Raw genomic sequence first — 24,921 nt, forward strand, 5'->3', positions numbered from 1 at the left:
GAAGTAGAAGTATCCCCGAGTTGAAGGAATTAGGACTTTTTCACAGGGAGGAAATCCACCATTTCAAATTCTCTTCCCTCCAGACCCATTCCAGTGACATCATTTACACAGAAGCTGTTGGAGCCTCTGTCTGAAACTCTCTTCATGAGGCTAGCTCACTCAACAATCTGATGTCATATTGTTGACAGATAATAATGATTTTTTAAAAAATTTATTCATGGGATGTGGGCTTCGCTGTCTAGGCCAGCATTTATTGCTCATCGATAGTTGCCCTTAAGAAGGTGGTGAGGCGCTGCCTTCTTGAGCCACTGCAGTCCATGTGGTGTAGGTACACCCACAGTGCTGCTAGGAATAGAGTTCCAGGATTTTGATACAGCGACAGTGAAGGAACGGCGATATATTTCCAAGTCAGGATAGTGAGTGACTTGGAGGGGAACTTCTAGGTGGTGGTGTTCCCATCTATCTGCTGCCCTTGTCCTTCTAGGTGGTTGTGGTCATGGGTTTGGAAGGTGCTGTTGAAGGAGCCTTGATGAATTCCTACAGTACATTCTGTAGATGGTACACACTGCTGCTACTGTGCCTCAGTGGTGGAGAGAGTGAATGTTTGTGGATGTGGTGCGAATCAAGCAGGCTGCTTTGAGTGTTGTTGGAGCTGCACTCATCCAGGCAAGTTGGGAGTATTCCATCACACTCCTGACTTGTGTCTTGTAGATGGTGGACTTTGGGGAGTCAGGAGGTGGGTTACTCATCGCACTATTCCTAGCCTCTGACCTAACCTGCTCTTGTAGCCATATTATTTATATGGCGAGTCCAGTTCAGTTTCTGGTCAATGGTAACCTCCCAGGATGTTGATAGTGGGGGATTCAGTAATGGTAATGCCAATGAACATCAAGGGGCGATGGTTAGATTCTCTCTTGTTGGAGATGATCATTGACTGACACTTGTGTGGCACGAATGTTACTTGCCACTTGTCAGTCCAAGACCGGATATTGTCCAGGTCTTGCTGCATTTGGACATAGACTGCTTCAGTATCTGAGGAGTCACAAATGGTTCTGAACATTGTGCAATCATCAGCAAACACCCCCACTTCTAACCTTATGATGGAAGGAAGGTCATTGATGAAGCAGCTGAAGATGGTTGGGCCGAGGACACTAACCTGAGGAACTCCTGCAGTGATGTCCTGGAACTGAGATGACTGACCTCCAACAACCACGACCAACTTCCTTTGTACTAGGTATGACTACAACCAGCGGAGAGTTTTCTCCCTGATTCCCATTGACTCCAGTTTTGCTAGGGCTCCTTGATGCCACACTTGGTCAAATGCTGCCTTGATGTCAAGGGCAGTCACTCTCACCTCACCTCAGGAGTTCAGCTCTTTTGTCCATGCTTGAACCAATGCGTAATGAGGTCAGGAGCCGAGTGGCCCTGGCAGAACCCAAACTGAGTGTCAGTGAGCAGGTTATTGCTAAGCAAGTGCCGCTTGATAGCACTGTTGATGACCCCTTCCATTACTTTATTGATGATGGAGAGTAGACTGTTGGGGCGGTAATTGGTTGGGTTGGATTTGTCCTGCATTTTGTGTACAGGACATACCTGGGCAATTTTTCACATAGCCGGGTAGATGCCAATGTTGTAGCTGCAATGGAACAGCTTGGCTAGGGGCGCGGCAAGTCTGAAGCACAAGTCTTCAGTACTATTGCCGGAATATTGTCAGGGCCCATAGCCTTTGCAGTATCCAGTGCCTTCAGCCGTTTCTTGATATCACGTGGAGCGAATCAAATTGGCTGAAGATTGGCATCTGTGATGCTGGGGACCTCCAGAGCAGACCGAAATGGATCATCCACTCAGCACTTCTGGCTGAAGATTGTAGCAAATGCTTCAGCCTTATCTTTTGCACTAATGTGCTGGGCTCCTCCATCATTGAGGATGGGGACATTTGTGGAGCCTCCTCCTCCAGTGAGTTGTTTAATTGTCCACCACCATTCACAACTGGATGTGGCACGACTGCAGAGCTTAGATCTGATCCGTTAGTTGTGGGATTGCTTAGCACTGTCCATCACTTACTGCTTATGCTGTTTGCTATGCAAGTAGTCCTGGGTGTTATAGCTTCACCAGGTTGACACCTCATTTTTAGGTATGCCTGCTGCTGCTCCTGGCATGCTCTCCTGCACTCTTCATTGAACCAGGGTTGATCCCCTGGCTTGATGGTAATGATAGAATGCCAGATATGCTGGACCATGAGATTACAGATTGTGTTCAAGTACAATTCTGCTGCTGATGATGGCCCACAGTGCTTCATGGATGCCCAGTCTTGAGTTGCTAGATCTGATCGAAATCTATCCGATTTAGCACGGTGGTAGTGCCACACAACACGATGGAGGGTATCGTCAATGTGAAGCCAGGACTTCGTCTCTACAATGACTGTTCAGTGGTCACTCCTACCAATATTGTCATGTCCCGATGCATCTGTGGCAGGTAGGTTGGTGAGGATGAGGTCAAGTATGTTTTTCCCTCTTGTTGGTTCCCTCACCACCTGCTGCAGACCCAGTCTAGCAGCTATGTCCTTTAGGACTCGGCCAGCTCGGTCAATAGTGGTGCTACTGAGCCACTCTTGGTAGTGGACATTAAAGTCCCCCACCCAGAGTACATTCTGCGCCGTTGCCACCCTGAGTGATTCCTCCAAGTGGTGTTTAACATGGAGGAGCACTGATTCATCAGCTGAGGGAGGGCAGTACGTGGATAATCAGCAGGAGGTTTCCTTGCCCATGTTTTTCCTGATGCCATGAGGCTTCATGGGGTCCGGAGTCGATTTTGAGGATTTACAGGGCAACTCCCTCCCGACTGTATACTACTGTGCCACCACCTCTGCTGGGTCTGTCCTGCCGGTGGGATAGGACATACCCAGGGATGGTGATGGTGGTGTCTGGGACATTAATCCTCACAGAATCATACCTTACAGATAACATGTCAGGCTGTTGCTTGACTCGTCTGTGAGACAGCTCTCCCAATTTTGGCACCAGCTCCCAAATGTTAGTAAAGAGGACTTTGCAGGGCCGACAGGGCTGAGTTTGCTGTTGTCATTTCCAGTGACTAGGTCAATGCCTGGGTGGTCCGTCCGGTTTTATTCCTTTTTTGTGACTTTATAGCTGTTTGTTACAACTGAGTGTCTGAAGCCACATGTAGGCAATTATATGCAATTGGATCTGCTTGTACCAATTTGCTTTCTTTGCAATTTTTGTGTTCTACAGGTTGACCTAGTGGGTGTGACAAAAGTACGAAGTTCAATGGGTTTTTCAATGTTTTTTGCTGGGATTGGCTGCCTGACGGGACCTCCAGCAGCAGGTAAGGTCATGTGCGCTGTATCCCAATAATCAACGTTCCTCAACATATAATGTTCCCTAACACAGTCTCCTTAATTGAAAGTAACCAATACCAAGCATTCGGGGAATTAAGCTATTTTTAAGAGTAGAACTGTCTGCATTGATATTATACCCGATCCTTATCAGGTACTAGAAGATCCTCCTATTCAAAATAGATAGTGGTAGGAAACCAGCATACCCACAGGGTGTTCTCTCTAAACACTGATCAAGCATCCACCACTATGTTTTTTTTTAAATTCATTCATGTGTTGTGGGCATCAATGGCGAGGCCAGCATTTATTGCCCATCTCTAATTGCCCTTGTTTGGAGGGCGTTTAAGAGTCAACTACATTGCTGTGGGTCTTAAGTCACAGAGGCCGACCAAGTAAGGATGGAGGATTTCCTTCCCTAAAGGACATTAGTGAACCAGGTGGGTTTTTACAACAACCTGCAATGGTTTTGTGGTCATCATCAGACTTTTAATTTAAGATTTTTATTTAATTCAAATTTCACGATCTGCCATGGTGGGATTCAAACCCAAGTCCCCAGATCATTAGCCTGAGTCTCTGGATTACCAGTCCAGTGACAATATCACTATGTCAATGCATAGAGTTAGAGAGCTGGTTACCCTGTCACTCATTTCCTCTTACACACAGCAACTCAAATCACCGGGAATCTTACTCGTGTATCATACACAATGACTCTTAGTCTCACAGTTATTGAGCTCTATCAGACTGTAGCAGGGACAGAGAGAGACATATAAATCATGATACACATTACATTGAAGGGGACTCTGAGCAGAGCAAGTCTAACAAGTTTCACTTATTTGGAGTGAGACTCATTCACTTTGCTTTTAATAGTCATCTATTTTCTTTCACCTCATTCTTAATCCAACTCCATGTGTTTAAATCAGTTGCCAATCTGTCTTTCTTCTGACCATGAACCTCCTTCTTCACCATTCCCTTTTGTTGATAACCCGATAACCTAATGCATTGAGTCAGAGGGATATGCTGTGTGGGCTAATGCTCTTGGGAGAGCACCAATTAATGTGAAATAGGTTAACGATTATCTTCAAATATTTCTCAAGAGTTTACATGAATGAGTTACTTGGGGATCTAAAACCCAGTGTGGTACATGTGCGTGTGTGTGAAATAATTGCCTAAATGTAAGTATGATGTCAGCCACACTTTTCCATAAACAGATCTGCATAGAACCCAACTCATTAAATGTTACTGGACTCAGAGCCAATGACACAAGATAACAGACTAGCACCCATTCTGTACAGACAGAATATGTAATATAAATGAGCTGGAGACCTATATACTGACAGGGACTCGAATATTAATGTGCATCTCTCATTTTAGAGAAACTGAAAGACAGAAAATTAGACCTTTATAATGGTGCTGATGTAATTCAGCCCATCTCTTGGAAATGAAAATAATCTGTACTAATAGGGTCCCACTCCATCCCAACCTCCCTACTCACCCCCTGCCCCCACCACCACCACCCACCCCTTTTCCAGAAATTAAAGATTACTCTCCAGGACATTTCTGCTTAGAGGTTTTCATGTTCTTTGAACACCTTCGTTCATTAGTTATAAAGTAATTGGAGAGGTGTAAAGGCTGTTTGGCTGACAGCCATGATTCATCATGAGTCAAATCCAGTCTCACCCCGATTCACGGTAATGGGAGGTTGGTTCCAAGTAGTTACAGGCTGCGGTTTACTCTTCGTCCCACAGAGACTGGTATTATTGTCAATTCTGTCCTTTCTAAAGGTGCCAACTTCTGCTGGGTTTCGGTTACAGGAGACCCTGTTCTCCTACAGCTTGCAGACCATATACTAGCCCAGCCAAAGTATGCCCTGTAACTGGAAAATAACTGGTCTATTTCTTCTACACCAGTAAATTACAGCATGTTACAAATAAAATGGATTGTGGGACTTCCTGTGATATAGCTTATTTGTTCTTTCAGAAAGCTTTGGGCAAAATTACATATGAAAGATTTTTATTTAAATTAAGAGGTTTGGAAACCCAATGACTTGGATATTGAAACCAAACTGGGCATACTAATTGCAAATTAAATTGACTGTACAGCATGCCACAGTGTTAGAAAGCTACAATGAGTGAAGTTGAATGATCAGAGGCCTTGGATAAAGAGGCCTGGGAGTGACAGTGAACTTGCAGTTTATTGATATAATATGAGGTAATTATAAAACACCAGTCTACAGAGCTAACTTTTATGATTTAGCAGTTCTCAGCCTTATGCCTTTTGTAGTCTGGTGACCACAACTGAACACAACGATCTCTTGTGCGGTCAACTAAACTTGGAAAAGGTTCAGCAGTCTCTGGTTATTGGGGTTCCTTTTACACTTAGCAATTCTGTGCTCGAGAGGAAAGCTAAGTCACCAGGTCTTGTGGTTAGATTTCCAGTCCCTTCCAACTTTTAATCACCAAATTAAAAAAGCTGAAAATGGGCTGCAGGCATTGACCTCAGGAATAGGTGACCTGCTCACCCAGTGTATCCACAACATTGAAAGGGTCAGAAACGTCTACTGCTTGAACCTGTACACACTTTGGATAATGTGTTCAGTTCTGGTCCCATCACAGCAAACACAAAGCTGAATGCAGAGGGGACAATTAAATTGAGCCTAGACTGAAGCTATGAGTAAAGAGTATGGAAACTCAAACTCTGCAGAAAGATGGTTAAGGGGTCCTCAGAGGAATATAAAATACTGAAAGCTATAAAGTTAAACTAGTAAAAGATAGAAGGATTTTAGAGGAAATTTCTGTACTCAAAGAATGTGAATTCTTTGGAAAGGGCTACTGGGCAGGCAAGTGGACACTAGAACAGGAACTGCAGCGAGTATAAAATAGGACAGTTAGCATCTGAGTGAGACAGACTTTGATAGAATGAGTGATTTTTTTATCCCTTGCTCTAATTGAACATATTTAACAAAAAGACAACACAAAAACTAATCTGTAACCGCTCATCAAATCCCAGCAATAGGAATTTAAATAATCAGGAAGGTGCTACATCAGAGAGAAATGGGTCAGACTCAGTACTCAGAGGTCCTTAGTGGATTGATGACAGCATTTTAAATATTACTCTCTCTACACAGGGAAACAAGTTCTGGTGAAATTGTGATCAGCTCTCTCTAGAATCTTATCACCTGTTGTCCTGGAGATGTTTGGGGCTAAAGGCCCATTACCTTCACATGCTCACAGTTGATACGACTTCACTCTGCCTAGCAGGGGTGCAATAGGAAGCTTTCTCCCCAATCCCATACACAAACCTTACCCGATCCAAATCCAACCCCATCCCAGCTTAAATTCGACCTGATCCAGATCCAGATCCTGAACACAAACCCACATCCTCAACACAGCCTGGTCCTGTCAAATAGCTTGTGTTAAAAATCACAGCATTATAAATTGATGTTGTGGGCAGTATTTCAACACTTGGTCTGTTCCCCAAGTGTGGGAATGGAGACATAAACCCTAAGAGAAACAACTAGGGGGGCTGAGGTGGTGGGTCTGGAGGAGTTAGGATGAGCTTGGATGAATTGAGATGACGTTGGATGGGGTGAACAGCCTCATTTGTCTATCTTATGAAAAAAAATCATATCCTAGTTTTGATGTTTGCGAATCATAAATATAAGCCCCAGTAATCCCACAGTACTTTTGCCCCAGCTTTAAACCTATGTTCGAAATTTTCCAAAGTGCCAACATTTCCTGCCTATTGCATAATATCCTATAGCCTTGGTGTAACGATGAGATGGAGACATGAAAGGTCAGTTGGGGGTAGGGAGTGATCATTTTACTCTTCCTGGGGGAGGAAGGGGGGTAGAAAAAGAGTGTGTGTGAGAGAGAGAGAGAGAGAGAGAGAAATTAGATGTATACTAATTATGGTCAGTATGGGTTGAGAGACATTCTGTCTCCCTCTACTGGTCTGGTTTTATATCCAAACCTCTAATCATTAAGGCCAGAGGCAACACAAAGGAGGAGAGATAGTTAAGTTATGTCAAATACATTAAATCAGTGATTTAAAAATATTTCTATTTGGGAGTCTGGCATTCCTGGAAGCACACAGCCTTAACATGTGAATGAGTGGGAATGGAAAGTTACACGGTGCTGCTATTGCAAAATACATTTACAGCAACTGAAATAACCCGTCCACAAATACAGAAATCTGATGCTATGAAACCCGGGCTTGAAAATCTACCCAGAATGGGCACTAATTCAAGAAATTACTGTATGTCTCTGAACACAGATGATACTCTTTTCTTACAGTAAAATAAGAGAGATAGACAGCAGATAGGATCAGGATTTGAGCTCAGACTTTTATTTTGTTTTTGATTAAAATTCAACATAAATCTTACTACAAGGCACACCAGTGGTGCAAATATGGACCTTTATTCCTTGTTGTTAGTGTCAACATTTCACTTTAAACTGTATTTAAAAGGAGTTGTCAGGATCTGGAAGGCTCCATCTTGAAAAGCTGGTGGAAGATGATTCCATAAATAATTTTAAAAAGGGAGTTGGGCAGGTACTTCGATTTAACAGACAAAGATAAAACTGTCTAAATTGGACACAGAGTTCCAACCTCTCCCTAAACAGTTGTTCAGGTTTAGCATTACTTCTCTACTCTTGTACTTTATACACTTATTAATAAAACCAGAGATCCTCTACGCTTTTTACAGCTTTAACAACTTCCCTCCCACTTTTAAAGATTTGTGTAGTTCTGCTCCTCTCCTCCTTTTACAGCTATTCCATTTAATGAACATTCCTTCTCCTTGTTCTTCCTCCCCACATGTATCACCCCTAGATGTCAGATAAGATTTAATGCAGATAATTGACATACATCTGCCTGATCTCCTAACCTGTCTCTGTCACCAACAGTATCTCCAATGAACTAAGTTTTCTATTTTTGGGTCTTCTGAAAATGTTGATGTTGTGGTCCTTTTCCCAAGTGTAGTTCTTCCGAAAATAATTTCGCAGCTCATCCCTCCAATCTGAAAAACACTCATTTGCATTGATTTCTATCCTTCAACCAACTTCCTACCTATGCTGCTCCACTTTTAATACTACGCCTTAATTTTATACAAACAAGTCTCCAATATGGTACCTTCTCAATAGCCTTTTGAAAATCCATGGAATTTCCTTTATTAGTGAACCATTATTTCATCAGATTATTAAATTTGCCTGACGTAACTTGCCCTTTAGAATTGGTGCTGGTTATTTCAATCAGCCCGTGAACATTTTATTCGTATGGCTGGGAAGCAGTTATAGTTCGATGTTGAGGTCAGCAATCCATTTTAAGAGCTTCAGCTAACACAGTTTGAATGGTTGTGATGCCATCAGGAATGGATTTCTCAGGGAAGAAGTTCAATACACAGGTAATGGTCATACTCCAATTGCTACAGTCACAATTTGAGCTTTTCCTCGATGTTCCACTTAGGGAGCAAGTAGAAATATCTTCCTTGGACCATTCTCAAGCATTTTGAGGGTTGTCCACATTTTCCATGGACCATTAAAACCTGGGGCTTCAACACTCAGATTTTTTTTTTAAACCAGCTTGCAGCTGGTGATGTTTGCAGTCAACCAGGAAGAATGTGAGGCTGTCATCAGTTTGCAGGGTGTGGTGTGTGTTCCTGTAGGGTCTGTAGGATTTCAGATAAGTGCATGGGCCTTTTGAGGTCCTGTGTCAATAGGAACTATGGGTGTGGGGAGTATTTCTTGTTTCTAAGTGTCTTGTCTAAAATCAGACAGGAGGTGGGTTGTGTGTGCAGGGGTTGGGCAGAAAATGGGATCACAGCATGAACTGTAACCTTTGCTCTGCTGCTGATTAAAATTTTTGAAGCATGGAATGATAAATATGTTTTTACACCCAACAGTACTATAATAAATAAAACAAAAATGGGTTTTAGTCTGAGAATGAATGAGAATGGTCTGAGGATTGCTTTAATAGGAAGTATGCTTTCAGGGTGCAGCATTGTGGAACAGGTATTTTCCAATAAAAATCTAAATGGCCAAGTCTCGCTCAGCTTTGCTCAGTCATAACATCTGCCCTCTGGTGCCTACTGCAACAGCTCATTCGAATACATGACCAAACTGGGTGGGTGGCAGCACTGCCTGTGCCACAGTGCACCATCACAGTGTTTGGTATCACTCCAAAACTAATCCCACTACCTTTTTTTAAAAATTCATTTACGGGATGTGGGCTTCGCTGGCTGGGCCAGCATTTATTGTCCATCCCTAGTTGCCCTTGAGAAGGTGGTGGTGAGCTGCCTTCCTGAACCGCTGTAGTCCATGTGGTGTAGGTACACCCACCTGTTAGGAAGGGAGTTCCAGGATCTTGACCCAGCGACAGTGAAGGAACAGCGATATATTTCCAAGTCAGGATGGTGAGTGACTTGGAGGGGAACTTCCAGGTGGTGGTGTTCTCATGTGTCTGCTGCCCTTGTCCTTCTAGGTGGTAGTGGGTTTGGAAGGTGCTGTCTAAGGAGCCTTGGTGAATTCCTGCATTGCATCTTGTAGATGGTACACACTGCTGCTACTGTGCATCAGTGGTGGAGGGAGTGAATGTTTGTGGATGTGGTGCTAATCAAGCTGACTTTGTCCCAGACAGTGTCCAGCTTCTTCAGTGTTGTTCTACCTGCCTCCCATAGCCCCTGTATCAATCACAAACTCATTCTGCTTCTCCAGTCTCCTCGTGGCACAATCCCAAATGAATCCTACCTCTGCACTCTCTCCTCCCATAGCCCTGTTCCAATCCAAATTCAAATTCCACTACCCCATGCTTTTCCCATTGCCCTGTATCACTCCCAAACTAATCCCGCCACCTTGCTTGCTCTCCATAATCCTGTATCAATACAGGACTAATTCCATTTCTCCACAATGATGTAATGCACTTTACCTTAACCATAACCTGTTCCAAATCATTTTTCTCTCTGAGATCAATCAGCATAAATAATTTTCTCCTTCCTCTATCCTAACTCTGACGATTTTAAATAGATGACCACCTTACCACTGATCCAAAGCAGAAGAAAGTTTTTTTTTCTATTAAGTCCATCAAAGCTCTTTATACTTGTAAAACTTTTCAGGCTTTGTAGCAAAGACTTAGTTTCTAAAGCATCTCCTCATACAGTTTCCTATTCCAATGAATCTACACTGTTGCACTCCATAGCTTTAATGCCCTTTCCATAATGGGATTTGGACTAGTTGACGGTTTCTGTTAAGTGGAGATGGGAAAACTGGTGATGACAGCATTGAAATAACGCAATGTGAAATAAACCTGTTAAACTGAACATCTCTTGCAAATTTTGCAGGTTGGCTATATGACTACACACAGACATATGACTGTTCTTTCTACCTGGCTGGTGTGTGCTACCTGCTGTCTTCTGTTTCTCTATTTCTGGAGCCCACTGCACGCAGATACAAGGCGAGAAAGCAAGCAGAGACTCTGACAGTGAAGATGGAAACAATAACAAACGTGGCTTGTAGAGCCGAGTGTCAGAATGGGCAACTTATTATCCCATCCGATATTTGGACTGAGAAGCTAGAGCACATCAGCTCTGTATAAAGGAGACTGTGATTTGCCCAACAAGGATTTGTAATCGCTAATACACTGGGAAGGAGTCACCTTATTTTATAGATATGCACGAGTCGAGATTTAAAGATTGAACTTTTTTATTTCAATGCAATCCACTTAAAATTATATTTGTGAATATTTTTGGGCAGAGGAGTAGGAAGATCAGTATTAAGACTGGAACAAATTTAAACATTTTGCATTTATTGCTGATATGAAGTTCAGGAAGTGCCTGGATTACAAACAAGGAATCTCCAACACTCACACTGTCCTTCAACCTGTCTCAGAACAAACAGCACCAATACAATTATTTCATGTCCCACATCTGTCATACTTTCTCCAAGTAAGGCTGCCAATTTGGGTCAAAATATAGTTGCTTTTGGTTTTGTGCTGTGCTCAGGTGGTGCTTATTTGAGCCATAAACCCATTTCAAACAGCCCCCATAACCAGAGGCAAGGACTTCTATTTCCCAATATGCACCCCACCCCAACAACCCTCTGTTTACCTGATTTGAAAGGTGCTTCAGCCCCACATCAGATATAATAGGTTCAGGACTATGCCAAGTGGAAAATGGATTGACACCCTCTCATCCCCCTCTCACTTCAGGGAGCCTGACTCTCAGTTTTCTCACCACAAACAAAATCATTTTATAGCTGGTGCCCATTATTAAGAATCTTCAACAGGAATGGTCCCAGGATTCAGGGAACATTGCTTAGGGAAGGAGGGCTTTTTTGGCTAATTACTCCAGAATTTAAATATTCACACCACAGTTCACAGCACTAAAAACATCACCCTCTGGAATTTTGGCAAAATGTTTCCCAGATAGGTCAGGCAGCAAGGCTGGGATACTGTCAGAGGATCCACTATGCCAAACGGTTGCCTTGAACGAATTTTTTCTTGGAAGTACCTTTTTTATTCATTTACTGCATCCGATACAGAATCTATAATCAAGTCTTATTGTACTCACCATGTCTGCTCGTGATCCAACTATTGCAGCTAGCCACTGCTGTTACAAAGTCTTCAAAGTAGTTTTTCTCCACATTTCAAGCACCTAATGGTGGCACGGATTGCTCCAAGGTCAATTACCACACAGTTAGATGCAGAGTTAGAAAAGTTGCATATAAACATCTTCCATAACAGATATTTCAGTGCTTCCAGTTACTAAGCAGGTGGAAGGCATTTAGTTTTTTTTTTAAAAGGTAGAAAACATCACATGAGAGATTTAGGGAATACAATTCAGTTGGTCAAAACTGTCACCAGTGAAGGATGCAAAGGAGGCCAAAATTGGAAGACCAATTGCTTGGATTAGGATTGAGGTAGTAGAGAATGGGCAGGGGCCAGACCTGAAAATCAGGATAAAGATCAAGTTCATTGTACGGGAGGTTAGGAACTAGTGGAGGTAGACATGATCAGGGGGGCATGTGGCACAGGTTATGGATGACAGAATTTTCAGCAATGTGCAATTTCTATAGGGTGTGATCAGCATTAGAACTTTGGAATGAAGTCTAGAAAAAGCATCAATAAATTACACTCTGAATTTAAATAAGCATCCCTATTGAGTCAGTGTGGATTTCCTGATGCAACCATCCTTTGGCTGGTACAGAAACCAGCTTGGGACAATGTCATGCCATCACCAAAAGATATTAAATTGAAACAATCCAAACTCATTCCCCATTGATTCTTTAGAGCCAGCAGAGTCAAAGGGCTTTCAATCCCAAGTTTGGGTTTAAACTTGGGTCCCAGATTTGATAGATGACCTTTCTAATACAATGACAGCCAATTCCACAAAACATAATTTTTGAAATAAACATACATATCAAACTACAAATCCATTATAAATAATTACTGAGATTATTGACGATGACACCTAATTCCTCCCTTTCTTGGAGGCAGTTTCAAAAGCAGAACATTTATTTTCAATTAAATCTACCCCAAAATAACAGCCATCAACCATATTTACTTCTCTGCCCAATGGATCCATACTTTTAAAACCATGGCAAAAGTTCATTATAGATTTTATTGTATATAAAACAAATTTAATAAAATTCATCTTTTCATGAGAAGTGTGTCAGTTCTGGGTTATTGGCAAAATGTTATGGTTCTGATTCATTCAATTAAGCTAATTGCAAAATAAAGCCTGAGGCCAATGGAGTATATCTTCAAATACTTCATGAATGGTGCCCTCTGCAAAAAGGAGGCCCCAGGATAGATTGAAGGTATGTTCTCATACTGAGTTATCACTCACATTGACATGGTTAGGTCCATTTATCTGAATTGGCTCCTCTTTACTCCTTTTCAATATTCTACATGGTCAGGGTTTTCTTCATCAAACTTCTAAATAAAGTTTGAGCATTCCTGTGCAACACAAACTAGATAGATCTTTGCAACTAGTTTGTCATATTTAGAATCTGGGGGGCCCTACCATCTCCCAGAAAAGCTCTACAATATATAATGTAAAATACTTCCCATGGGGATTATTTTTAAAATGTCAAATAAACAGAAACAAATTTGAAATATTTACAGCAGCTGAAAGTCAGCCTGTAATAAGATATTAAATTGCACTCAACATGGCAAGTGAATAGATTGCAACAGCTGCACACTTGGAGGTATTTTGTGGCATCAGCAATGATTCCTTGGCTATTTCCAAGATATCATAACTGTCATTTTGTCAGTAGTTACTCTTTGGTGGTATTCTTTGCAAATATCTTTGGAATTCTAACTTCACTTTGGTTTAGCTGGGTCACAAGTCTCTGTTCATGGAAGGTAAGAAAGGAAGAGAAGAATTCAGAAACTCTTCAGGATCTCTACATTGACCTAGGCAGGATTTCAGTCACCAACAATGATACTCACCAAGGGTCTTATCTTTAAACACCTGAAAAGGCAGATGGGTCCCACCCAAATGAACAGCAAGCTTACTGCACCACCCATTCCCTCAGCAGGTATGGCAGCCAAATGGACGCAGGCAACCTAGTAATGTACAGGCAAACACAGGAAGGTATTCAAACCTCATCAGGGTAAGTTATGAAATTAAATTCAAGGGAAATCATGTTTGATAAACCTACAGGAACTTGCGGATGTAACTAGCAGAATAGATAAAAGAGAACCAGTGGATGTGGTGTATTCAGATTTTCAGAAAGCTTTTGATAAAGTCCTACATAAGAGTTAGTGTGCAAAATTAAAGCACATGGGGTTTAGGGTAATATACTGGCATGGATTGAGAATTGGTTAGCAGACAGGAAACGGAGAGTGTGAGAATAAATGGGCCTTTTTCGGAGTGGCAGGCAGTAACTAGTGGAGTACCAAAGGTCAGTGCTTGGGCCCTGGCTATTCAAAATACATTTCAAGGGTCTGAGGTGAGGTGAGAGTGAATGCCCTTGACATCAAGCCAGCATTTGACCAAGTGTGGCATCAAGGAGCCCTAGCAAAACCGAACTCAATGGGAATCAGGCGGGAAAACTCTCCACTTAGTTGGTTGGAGTCATATCTGGCACAAAGGAAGATGGTAGTGGCTGTTGGAGGTCAATCATCTCAGTCCCAGGACATCACTGCAGAAATTCCTTAGGATGGAGTCTGAGGCCCAACCATCTTCAGCTGCTTCATCAATGTCCTTCCCTCCTGCATAAGGTAAGAAGTAAGGATTTTCGATGCTAATTTCACAATGTTTAGTGTCATTTGCAATTCCTGAGAAACTGAAATTGTCCATGTCATATGCAGCAAGACCTGGACAACATTCAAGCTTGGGCTGATAAGTAGCAAGTAACATTCACACCACAAAAATGCCAAGCAATGACCATCTCCAGCAAGAGGGAATCTAACCATCCCCCCTTGACATTCAATGATTTTGCTGAATCTCCCACTATCAACATCCTAGGGGTTACCATTGACCAGAAACTGAACTGGACTAGCTATATAAATACTGCAGCTATAAGAGCAGGTCAGAAATTGGGAATTCTGTGGAGATTAACTCACCTCCTGACTCCCCAAAGCCTGTCCATCATCTACAATGCACAAGTCGGGAGTGTGATGAAATACTCCCCACTTGCTTGGTAAGTGCAGCTCCAACACTCAAGAAGCTCAACACCATCCAGGACAAAGCAGCCTGCTTGATTGGCACCCCATCCACCACTGATGCTGAGTGGCAGCAGTGTGTACCCTCTACAAGATGCACGGCAGCAACTCACCAAGGCTCATTCGACAGCACCTTCCAAACCTGCGACCTCTACCATTTAGAAGAATAAGGGCCGCAGATGCATGGGAACACCACCACCTGCAAGTTTCCCTCCAAGCCACACACCATTCTGACTTGGAACTATATTGCTGTTCCTTCACTGTCACTGGGTCAAATTCCTGGAACACTCCTCCTAGCAGCACTGTGGGTGTACCTACACCACATGGGCTGAAGTCATTCAAGAATGCGACTCACCACTGCCTTCTCAGAGGAAATTAGGGATGGCTTATGAATGTTGGCATAGCTAGCGATGCCCACATCCCGTGAAAGAATAAAAAAATTTATTGCCAAGCTGATTAAAACGCTTTTCAAGCGAATGAGCACAGCTAAATGGTGAAAGACTTGTGCCACAAGTGCTGCCAATTTCTGTGACCTTTCACATGTTTAAGGTGTCCCTGGTCTCCCAGCCAGTGCTGCTGACCACAGTGGAAAGAATTCAGAGGTAACACTGGTGCCTAAAAGAAAATTATTAAGCACAGCTTGCCCAAATTTGGGTTCTACCATTTTAGTTCTATCATCTTTGATAATGAAAAGTTTGAAACAATACCTTACAGGGATCAGTGCTGGGGTGTCAACTTTTTACAATTTATATAAATGACTTGGATGAAGGGACCAAAGGAATGGTGGCTAAATTTGCTGACAACACAAAGATAAGTAGGAAAGTAAATTGTGAAGGGGACGTACGGAGGCTACAAAGTGACATAGATAGGTTAAGTGAGTGGGTAAAGATCTGACAATAGGAGTATAATGTGGGAAAATGTGAAATTGTTAATTTTGGCGGGAAGAATAAAAAAAATTATCTAAATGGTGGGAGATTGCAGAGCTCAGATTCAGATGGATCTGGGTGTCCTTGTGCATGATTCACAAAAGGTTAATATGCAGGTACAGCAAGTAATTAGGAAAGCTAATAGAATGTTATCATTTATTGTGAGGGGAATAGATTACAAAAGTAGGGAGGCTATGCTTCAGTTGTACAGGGCATTGGTGAGACCACATCTGGATTACTGTGTACAGTATTGGTTTCCTTATTTAAAGAAAGATGTAAATGCGTTAGAAGCAGTTCAGAGAAGGTTTACTAGACTAATACCAGGAATGGGCAGGTTGTCTTATGAGGAAAGGATGGACAGGTTAGGCTTGCGCTCACTGGAATTTTGAAGTGTAAGAGGTGACTTAATTAAAACCTTTAAGATCCTGAGGGGTCTTGGGTGGATGCGGAGAGGATGTTTCCTCTTATGGGTGAATCTAGAGCTAGGGGCCACTGATTAAAAATAAGGAGTTGCTCATTTAAGACAGAGATGAGGAGAAATGTTTCTCTCAGAAGGTTGAGTCTTCGGAACTCTTCCGCAACAGGCAGTGGAAGCAGTGTTTTTTTAAGGCAGAGCTAGATAGATTCTTGATTAACAAGGGGCTGAAAGGCTATCGGGGGTAGGCAGGAATGTGGGGTTCAGGTTATAATCAGATCAGCCATGATCTTAGTGAATGGTGGAGCAGGCACAAGGGGCCGAGTGGCCAATTTCTCCTAATTCGTATGTAACTAGAAGAATTCAACCATGCAACCAGGAATTTTTATTCACTAGAATGAGTTCGAAACACACACAGCTGGTGACCAGCTCAGTACTATACGGACTCTGTAGCTCACAGGGGGTAGATTCACACAATGCCAATAATGTAACTTTCTTGGTCAGCTCATTTATAGAGCTGTTAAATTGTTTTTTAACCTGTGTAAATGTAGCCAAAAAGTTACATCACTGACAAAAGCAGAAGTTCATGGCTAATTTTCTGCTTCTCCACGATTCTGTCTCCCAGTCACATGTTTTTTTTTTTAAAAAGTCCTATTTTCCACTGCACAAAAAAAGATTTTTTGCCCAGTTCCATCAGCTTCAGGTGCTTTAGTTGCAATGACTTTTGACACAAAGATTGTGGCTCTTTTTATTACAAATTGCACTCAGCTAAAAATCAGTAATAAAAAGTGTGGAGTCATTCTCTGAGGGCAGGTACAAGTTTACATCTTCCAGAATATAGCTATTTCTCATTTATTGACCTTCCACCTCCGTATCATTACCCCATTTTGTCCTGCTTCGACTCATCTGCTGCTGAAACCCTCACCTCCTCTAAACCACCATCGCTTCATCCATTTTCTTTCCACTCCTCCATCCTCGCTTTTGACGTTTCTAAATGTGAAGAAATCAGACTGAGGTTATCCACTCTACCACTTGACTCCCTTCAAACCAAGCCTAATCACACTATTATTTCCTTCCCATTCCACCCACCAGCTGCTCCCCAGCCCTTTTTTAAATCAGATCCAGACAATTTAGCTTTCCCTCTTGGAAACATGTATGCTTGCCATCACAGTCATCCAACATTGTCCGCACCCTTTCCAAAGCCAGCCATCAGACTCCTCAAAATAAAAAATACACCTTCGACTTTTCTATTACCTTGTCATTTGTCTCCAATGTCCATGAACATATTGTGGTTACGCAAAAATGTGCTCAATGCTCCCCATTTCTTGTTCAAGCCTCTCCAGATTCATTTCTGATGCTCTAGTAAGTAGTCTACAGCATGACCCCTAGAGTTCAGGAAGGGACTGAGGCTTGTTCCCCTTCAACATGGTTGTATTTATAATATTGGTTGTGCCAATAGAGCAATCAAGAACCCCGAGTACTGGAAATTTACCTTTAACCTGTGTGACAGATCTCTGCAAACCTGTATCGAAGGAAAAGGTGTAGAGAGGTCACTGCACATGCATTGTAATTACGATGACATAATCAACTAGTGTCATAATGCATAAAATGTACATGGGACTGAGGGGCCTCATTAAGTCTTCTCCCAGAGGATAGTGAATCTGTGGAATTCTTTACTGCAGAGGGCTGTAGAGGCTGGGTCGTTAAGTTTATTCAAGGCTGAGACAGACAGATTGTTAAATCAGTAAGGAAATCAAGGGTTATGGGGGAAAGGCAGGAAAGTGGAGTTGAGGATTATCAGATCAGCCATGATCTCTCTGAATGGCAGAGCAGGTTCGATGGGCCGAATGGCCTACTTCTGCTCCAATGTCTTAAGGTCTTATGATCTTATAGTTTGCATACATAGAGCATAACTACCCTGATGCTGCTAAACTTTTAAGAAACACTTTCAGACTGACAGCAAGTGCAGAAATGGAAGAGAAAAAAAAGTGAGATTCTGCCAATGGTCCAACTAAATCCACCAAGTTACCTTCATCTGACCAATGACTATGGAACATGTGGGCTATGCGAGCCAACAGCTACTGAATAGCTTTGGCTGCACTCTGATCTGTCGTAATGTACTCAGCACATCCCTTCAAATGTTTTTTTTTTCTCTCATACCTGTATGGAGGTTCCTGTGCTCTCAGAGCTCCATCACACTCTCTCCTTCACTCTGCAACTCAAATCCTGGAAGAGTCAAAATTTCTTCCAACTCAGTAATGTATCTGCAAAACCAAAACCGTTTTTTAAAATTCCTGCCGGTACATAAATAGCTTTGGACCCAACTCCATCAATGTCCAAGGGTTCCCATTAGGATTAAATATAATGAGTATAACGTCAACATTGGTCTAATTCTCGGCAAGAGCTGTCAGGCCCAAATCTACTCCATCTCCAAATGTAGATGGTTCTTCCTCTGAAACACTGCTCATTCAAGCCCGACCTACAACTGTCAGTTTAGCTCAGTTTGTTGCACTCCAAGTCAGAGCTGTGCGTTCAAATCAAACTCACAGCAGTAATGAGAACGGTTTACTGTCAGATATACATTCTTCAAAGATTAACTGGTCATTCATCTCATTGCCTCTTGGGGAATTTGTCATGTGCAAAATGGCTGCCTGGTTTGATGATACCAAAGAAATTTACTACACGAGGCACTTTTAGACAGGCCAGAGGTGTGACCAGGCACCCTAGAAATACGATATAATAAAAAGCAAAATACTGCAGATACTGGAAATGTGAAATAAAAACATAAAATGCTGGAAAAACTCAGTAGGTCTGGCAGCATCTGTGGACAGAGAAACAGAATTAATGTTTCGAGTCCATATGACTCTTCTTCAGAGCTAAACAGAAGTAGAAATATGATGAATTTTATACTGTTTAAGAGGGGGTGGAGCAGGTGGAACAAGAAAGCTGTCACCTATCCCTGACCTTCTAAGGAGAGATTGACAAATGTGTCATGAACACAAAACAAAGGGCGTGTTAATGGTACTGGCGAAGAGTAATGAAGGTGCTGGAAGTGGCATATAGGTAAGATAGCAGAATGTGTTAATAGCAGAACAAGGGTCAGCACTCTGAAAGCAAAACATAAAAACAAGTGACAGATAGCACTGTGGGGGGAGGGGCAGGTTGGGGAAAAGGATAAAAGGAAATGAACAAATCATTAAACATAAAAGAAATAGAAAAAATAAATAAAGAAAAATTGGATTAAAAAAAGGAGTCAAGATAGAGGAGAGAGTTCACGGTCTGAAGTTGTTGACTCAGCGTTAAGTCCGGAAGGCTGTAAAGTTCCTAATCGGAAGGTGAGATGCTGTTCCTCCAGTTTGCGCTGAGCTTCACTGCAACATTGCAGCAGGCCAAGGACAGGCATGTGGGCATGAGAGCAGGATGGTGTGTTGAAATGGCAAGCGACAGGAAGGTCTGGGTCATGCTTACGGACTGAGCAAAGGTGTCCGCAAAGCGTTTGTGTTTGGCCTCCCCAATGTACAGACCGCATTGGGAGTGGTGAATGCAGTAGACCAAATTGAAGGAGGTGCAAATGAAGCACTGCTTCACCTGAAAGGGGTGTTTGGGGCCTTGAACGGTGAGGAGGGTGGTGGTAAAGGGGCAGGTGTTGCTCCTTCTGCGATTGATGAGTAGGTGCCATGGGAAGGGGATGAGGAGTTGGGGGTGATGGAGGAGTGGACTAGGGTGTCACGGAGGGAACGGTCCCTATGGAATGCTGACAGTGGGGGTGAGGGGTAGATGTGTTTGATGGTGGCATCATGTTAGAGTTGGTGAAAATGGCAGAGGGTAATCCTTTGAATGCGGAGGCTGGTGGGGTGAAAAGTGAGGACAAGGGGGACCTTATGGTTCTGGGAGGGAGGGGAAGGGTTGAGGGCAGAGATGTGGGAGATGGGTCAGACATGGTTGAGGGCCCTGTCAACTACAGCAGTGGGGGGAAACCTCAGTTAAGGAAAAAGGAAGACATGTCAGAAGCGCCGTTTTGGAAAGTGACATCACTGGAAGAGATGCAATGGAGGCGGAGGGACTGAGAGAATGGGATGGAGTCCTTACAGGAAGCAAGGTGTGAGGAGCTGTAGTCGAGGAAGCTTTGGGAGTCAGAGGGCTTGTAATGAATATTGGTGGACACCGTCTATCACCAGAAATGGAGACAGAGAGGTCAAGGAAGGGAAGGGAAGTGTCAGAGATGGACCATGTGAAGGTGATTGGAAGCAAAATTGATAAATTTTTCCAGGTCCAGATGAGAGCATAAAGCGGCACCGATACATCAATGTACCGAAAGAAGAGTTGTGGGAGGGGGACTGGAACAAGGAATGTTCCACATACCCCACAAAAGGGCAGGCATAACTGGGGCCCATTTCTCCTTTGGAGGAAGTGAGACAAGTTAAAGGAGAAATTGTTCAGTGAGAGAACAAGTTCAGCCAGGCAGAGGAGAGTGGTGGTGGATGGGGATTGTTCAGGCCTCTGTTCAAGAAAGAAGCGGAGAGTCCTCAGACCACCCTGGTGTGGGACACCCTAGAAATACAAGTTCTTTCTAAGCTAAAGCATGCCTAGATGGCCTTGACAATTAAGTTCTTAAATGGTCTTTGCACTCCCACTAGTCTCTGTGAAGATAGAAAACCAACACATTAACCAGCAGAAATTGGACTCTCAATGCCCTGACTCAAAGCCAAGAAGGCAGCTTACTTAGGATTACGTAGGGTATACAGCACAGAAATAGGCCATGCAGCCTAACGAGTCCATGCCAGCATTTATGCTGAACCAGTGTTTAATAAATGTTTAACAGAACTTCCTTGCTTTTGTATTCTATGCCCCTATTTATAAAGCCCATGACCCAGTATGTTTTATTAACCACTTTCTCAACCTGTCCTGCCAACTTCAATGATTTGTGCATATATACCCCCAGGTCTCTCAGCTCCTGCACCCCCTTTAGAATTGTACCTTTTTAAGAAATATTGCCTTTCTCCATTTCCCCCCCCAAAATGAATCACCTCACACTTCTCTGCATTAAATTTCATCTGCCACATCTGTCCATTCGTCCAGCCTATGTCCACTTGAAGATTATCACTATCTCCTCTCAGTTCATAATACTTCTATGTTTGCGTTATCCACAAATTTTGAAACTGTGCCTTCCAGGCAGACAGAGAGCTTCAGTCCCATAATACCTCAAATTCTCATTTTGTATAACCGTTCTTTGAGGCCTCGACCCCCCTTCCCATCTCTAACACTATTTCCAGCCCTTCAATTCTTCCTCTCCTCTGAACTGTGTCCTTGGACTCTAGGTTCATGTCTCCTTCACCCAATCACTAGTGGCTGTGTATTCAACCACCTAGCTCTCATGCTACGGAACTTCCTCCCTAAACCACTCCAACTCCTTTAAAATCCTCTTTAAATAAAAACACCTTTTTGTCACCCTTCCATCTCCCTAAATTCTACATGTTTTTTTTAATTTGCCTGTGCAGCACCTTCGCATGCTGTTACACTAAAGGAGCTAAATGATGCAAGCTGTTGCAGCTGGTTTAAAAAAATTGGAGGGTTGTGGGGACATGGCGAGCCAGAGCATATGTGCGAGAGAGATAAAACGCGAGCGAGAGAAAGGAGGAGAATGTGAATGAATGCTGCAATGACTTATTTTGTTGATGGTCATGCAGGGTTAAAGTAAATTTAAAAGGAGTTGAAAATAATCATGATGGATGCAAATATCACTTACCAGCAGAAGCGTGGTTAACAAATAAAAGTACAGGCAATCATGTCATTATAGCCAAACGTTTGAAGGCTACACAAAAATCAACACATACCAATAACTCCAGCTGATTCCTCAAAAGTTCAGTTCATGCAATGGGTGGGATCATCTAACAGATAGAAACCCATCGACAATGTAACTCCCTCCACCTTCCACAGATCAATGAACGCATCTGTAAGAACAAGAACAGAAGAACATAAAAATGTATGTGCAGCTTTGTTTCTGATAAACAATCCTGAAATCATATTAGCACAAAATTCTGATGATGTGTTTAGGAATGGAACCAACATCCTTGTGGGGAGATTTGCTAGTGCTGTTGGGGAGGGTTTAAATTAATTTTGCAGGGACGTGGGATCCTGAGAGGAGGTTCAGCAGGGGAAAATGCGCAACCAAAATTAGGAGAGAGAGCAAGTGAGTCTGGAAGGCATAGAAATTATAGGCCTTATAAATTATAAACAAGGGAGCTTGGCAAGGTTGGATGGTATTTATTTTAATGCAAGGAGTCTGACAAATAAGGCAGGTGAGTTAAGGGCACAAATTAACACATGGAAGTATGATGTCATTGTTGTTACAGAGACATGGTTGAAAGAGGCGCAGGACTGGCAGCTCAATATTCCAGGCTATAGGGTCTTCAGGCGAGACAGGGAAGGAGGTAAAAGAGGAGGGGGTATCACAATATTGATCAAGGAATCAATTACAGCAGTAAGGAGGGATGACATCTTAGAAGGCTCCTCGAATGAAGCCATGTGGGTAGAACTGATAAACAAAAAAGGAGCAATCACATTGCTGGCAGTGTACTACAGGCCCCCAGTCAGAGAGAAATAGAAGAGCAGATGTGTAGGCAAATTTCAGAGAAGTGTAAAAATAATAGGGTAGTAATAGTGGGGGATTTCAACTTCCCCAACATTAACTGGGTTAGTCATAGTGTGATAGGTTTAGAGGGAGCGGAATTCTTAAAATGCATCCAGGGGAGCTTTTTAAGCCAGTATGTAGAAAGTCCTACAAGAGTGGGGACGGTCCTGGACTTAATTTTAGGGAATGAAGCCAGGCAAGTGGTAGAGGTATCAATGGGGGAGCATTCTGCAGATAGTGATCATAACTCCGTTAGATTCAAGGCTGTTATGGAAAAGGACAAGGATGGGCCAGAAATCAGAGTTCTAAATTGGGGGAAAGCCGATTTTAATGAGATCAGATATGATTTGGTCATAGTGGACAGGGAGCAGCTACCTTTAGGTAAATCTGCATCAGAGCAGTAGGACGGATTCAAGAAGGAAATAGAGCACACACAGGGCCAACATATTCCAGTAAAGACAAAGGGTGGGACCAACAAATCCAGGGAACCCTGGATGTCGAAGGATATACAGGATTGGATAAGAGAAAAAGGGGGGCTTATGGCAGATACCGAGGGCTCAAACAGCTGAAGCCCTAGAGCAGTATAGAATGTGTAGGGGGGAAACGTAAAAAGGAAATTAAGAGAGCAAAAAGGGGACATGAAAAAACATTGGCAGGTAAAATAAAAGGAAAATCCAAAGTTATTTTACAAGTACATTAAGAGTAAGAGGATGACTAGGGAAAGCGTAGAGCCCATTAAGGACCATAGTGGTAATTTGTGTGTGGAGCCGGAAAATGTGGTAGGGTTCCAAATGAATACTTTGTGTCGATGTTCACAAGTGAGAGGGATGACATGGGTATGGAAATCAGGCAGAAGGACGGAGATATAATTGAAGAAATTAGCATAGAAAGGGAGGAAGTTCTAAGTGGTCTGGCAGGCTTAAGAGTAGATAAATCTCCAGGCCTAGATGAAATGTATCCCAAGCTGTTGACTGAGGCAAGGGAGGAGATAGCAGGGGCGCTGGCAATAATTTTTAATACCTCTCTACAGGCCCCCAAACCTCTCTGGCCACAGGAGAGGTGCCCAAGGACTGGAGGATAGGCAATATGATACTGTTATGCAAGAAGGGAGGAAGAGATAAACCAGGGAACTACAGGCCAGTCAGTCTAACCTCAATGGTGGGGAAGCTATTGGAAGCAATTCTGAGGGACAGAATTAATCTACACTTGGAGAGGCAGGGATTAATCAAGGACAGTCAGCGTGTTTTTGTTAAGGGGAGAGCATGTCTGACCAATTTGATTGAATTTTTCAAAGAGGTGACCAGGTGTGTAGATGAGGGCAATGCATTTGACGTAGTCTTCTTGGACTTCAGCAGGGCTTTTGCTAAGGTCCTACATGGGGGACTGATAACAAAGATAAGAGCCCATGGGATCCAAGGCAATTTGGTAAATTGGATCCAGAATTGGCTGAGTGGCAGGAAGCAGAGGTTAATAGTCGAGGGGTGTTTTTGTGACTGGATGCCTGTGTCCGGTGGGGTTCCACAGGGATTGGTGTTAGGTCCCTTGCTATTGGTGGTATATATAAACGATTTAGACTTGAACATAGGAGGGTTGATCAGTAAGTTCACAGATGACACAAAAGTTGGTGGGGTGGTAAATAGTGAGGAGGATAGCCTTAGATGGATATAGATGGGCTGATCAGTGGCAAACGGAATTTAATCTGGATAAGTGTGAGGTGATGCACTTGGGCAGGACAAACAAGGCATGGGAACACAATGAATGATAGGACCCTGGCAAGTACCAAGTATCAGAGGGACCTTGGTGTGCATGTCCACTGGTCACTTAAGGTAGCAGGACAAGTAGATAAGGTGGTTAAGAAAGCATATGGGATACTTGCCTTTATTAGCCGAGGCATAGAATATAACAGCTGGGAGGTTATACTGGAACTGTATAAAATGCT

General features: G+C 42.8%; 1 protein-coding gene across 3 annotated transcripts in view; it reads left to right on the top strand.

The window, feature by feature from the left end:
• The window catches only part of slc16a4 (solute carrier family 16 member 4), a 157,073-nt gene extending 143,315 nt beyond the window's left edge, over window positions 1–13,758 (top strand). For all 3 annotated transcript variants that reach the window (XM_078546507.1, XM_078546509.1, XM_078546508.1), the window contains exons 9-10: window positions 3,249–3,342; window positions 10,683–13,758. In XM_078546507.1, the coding sequence (XP_078402633.1) occupies window positions 3,249–3,342; window positions 10,683–10,936 (348 nt within the window). In that variant the 3' untranslated portion in view covers window positions 10,937–13,758. The remainder of the gene's footprint in view (window positions 1–3,248; window positions 3,343–10,682) is intronic.
• Window positions 13,759–24,921: the final 11,163 nt, after the last annotated feature.

Source organism: Cetorhinus maximus, chromosome 8, assembly GCF_964194155.1.
Source record: "Cetorhinus maximus chromosome 8, sCetMax3.hap1.1, whole genome shotgun sequence".
Lineage (NCBI taxonomy): Eukaryota > Metazoa > Chordata > Chondrichthyes > Lamniformes > Cetorhinidae > Cetorhinus > Cetorhinus maximus.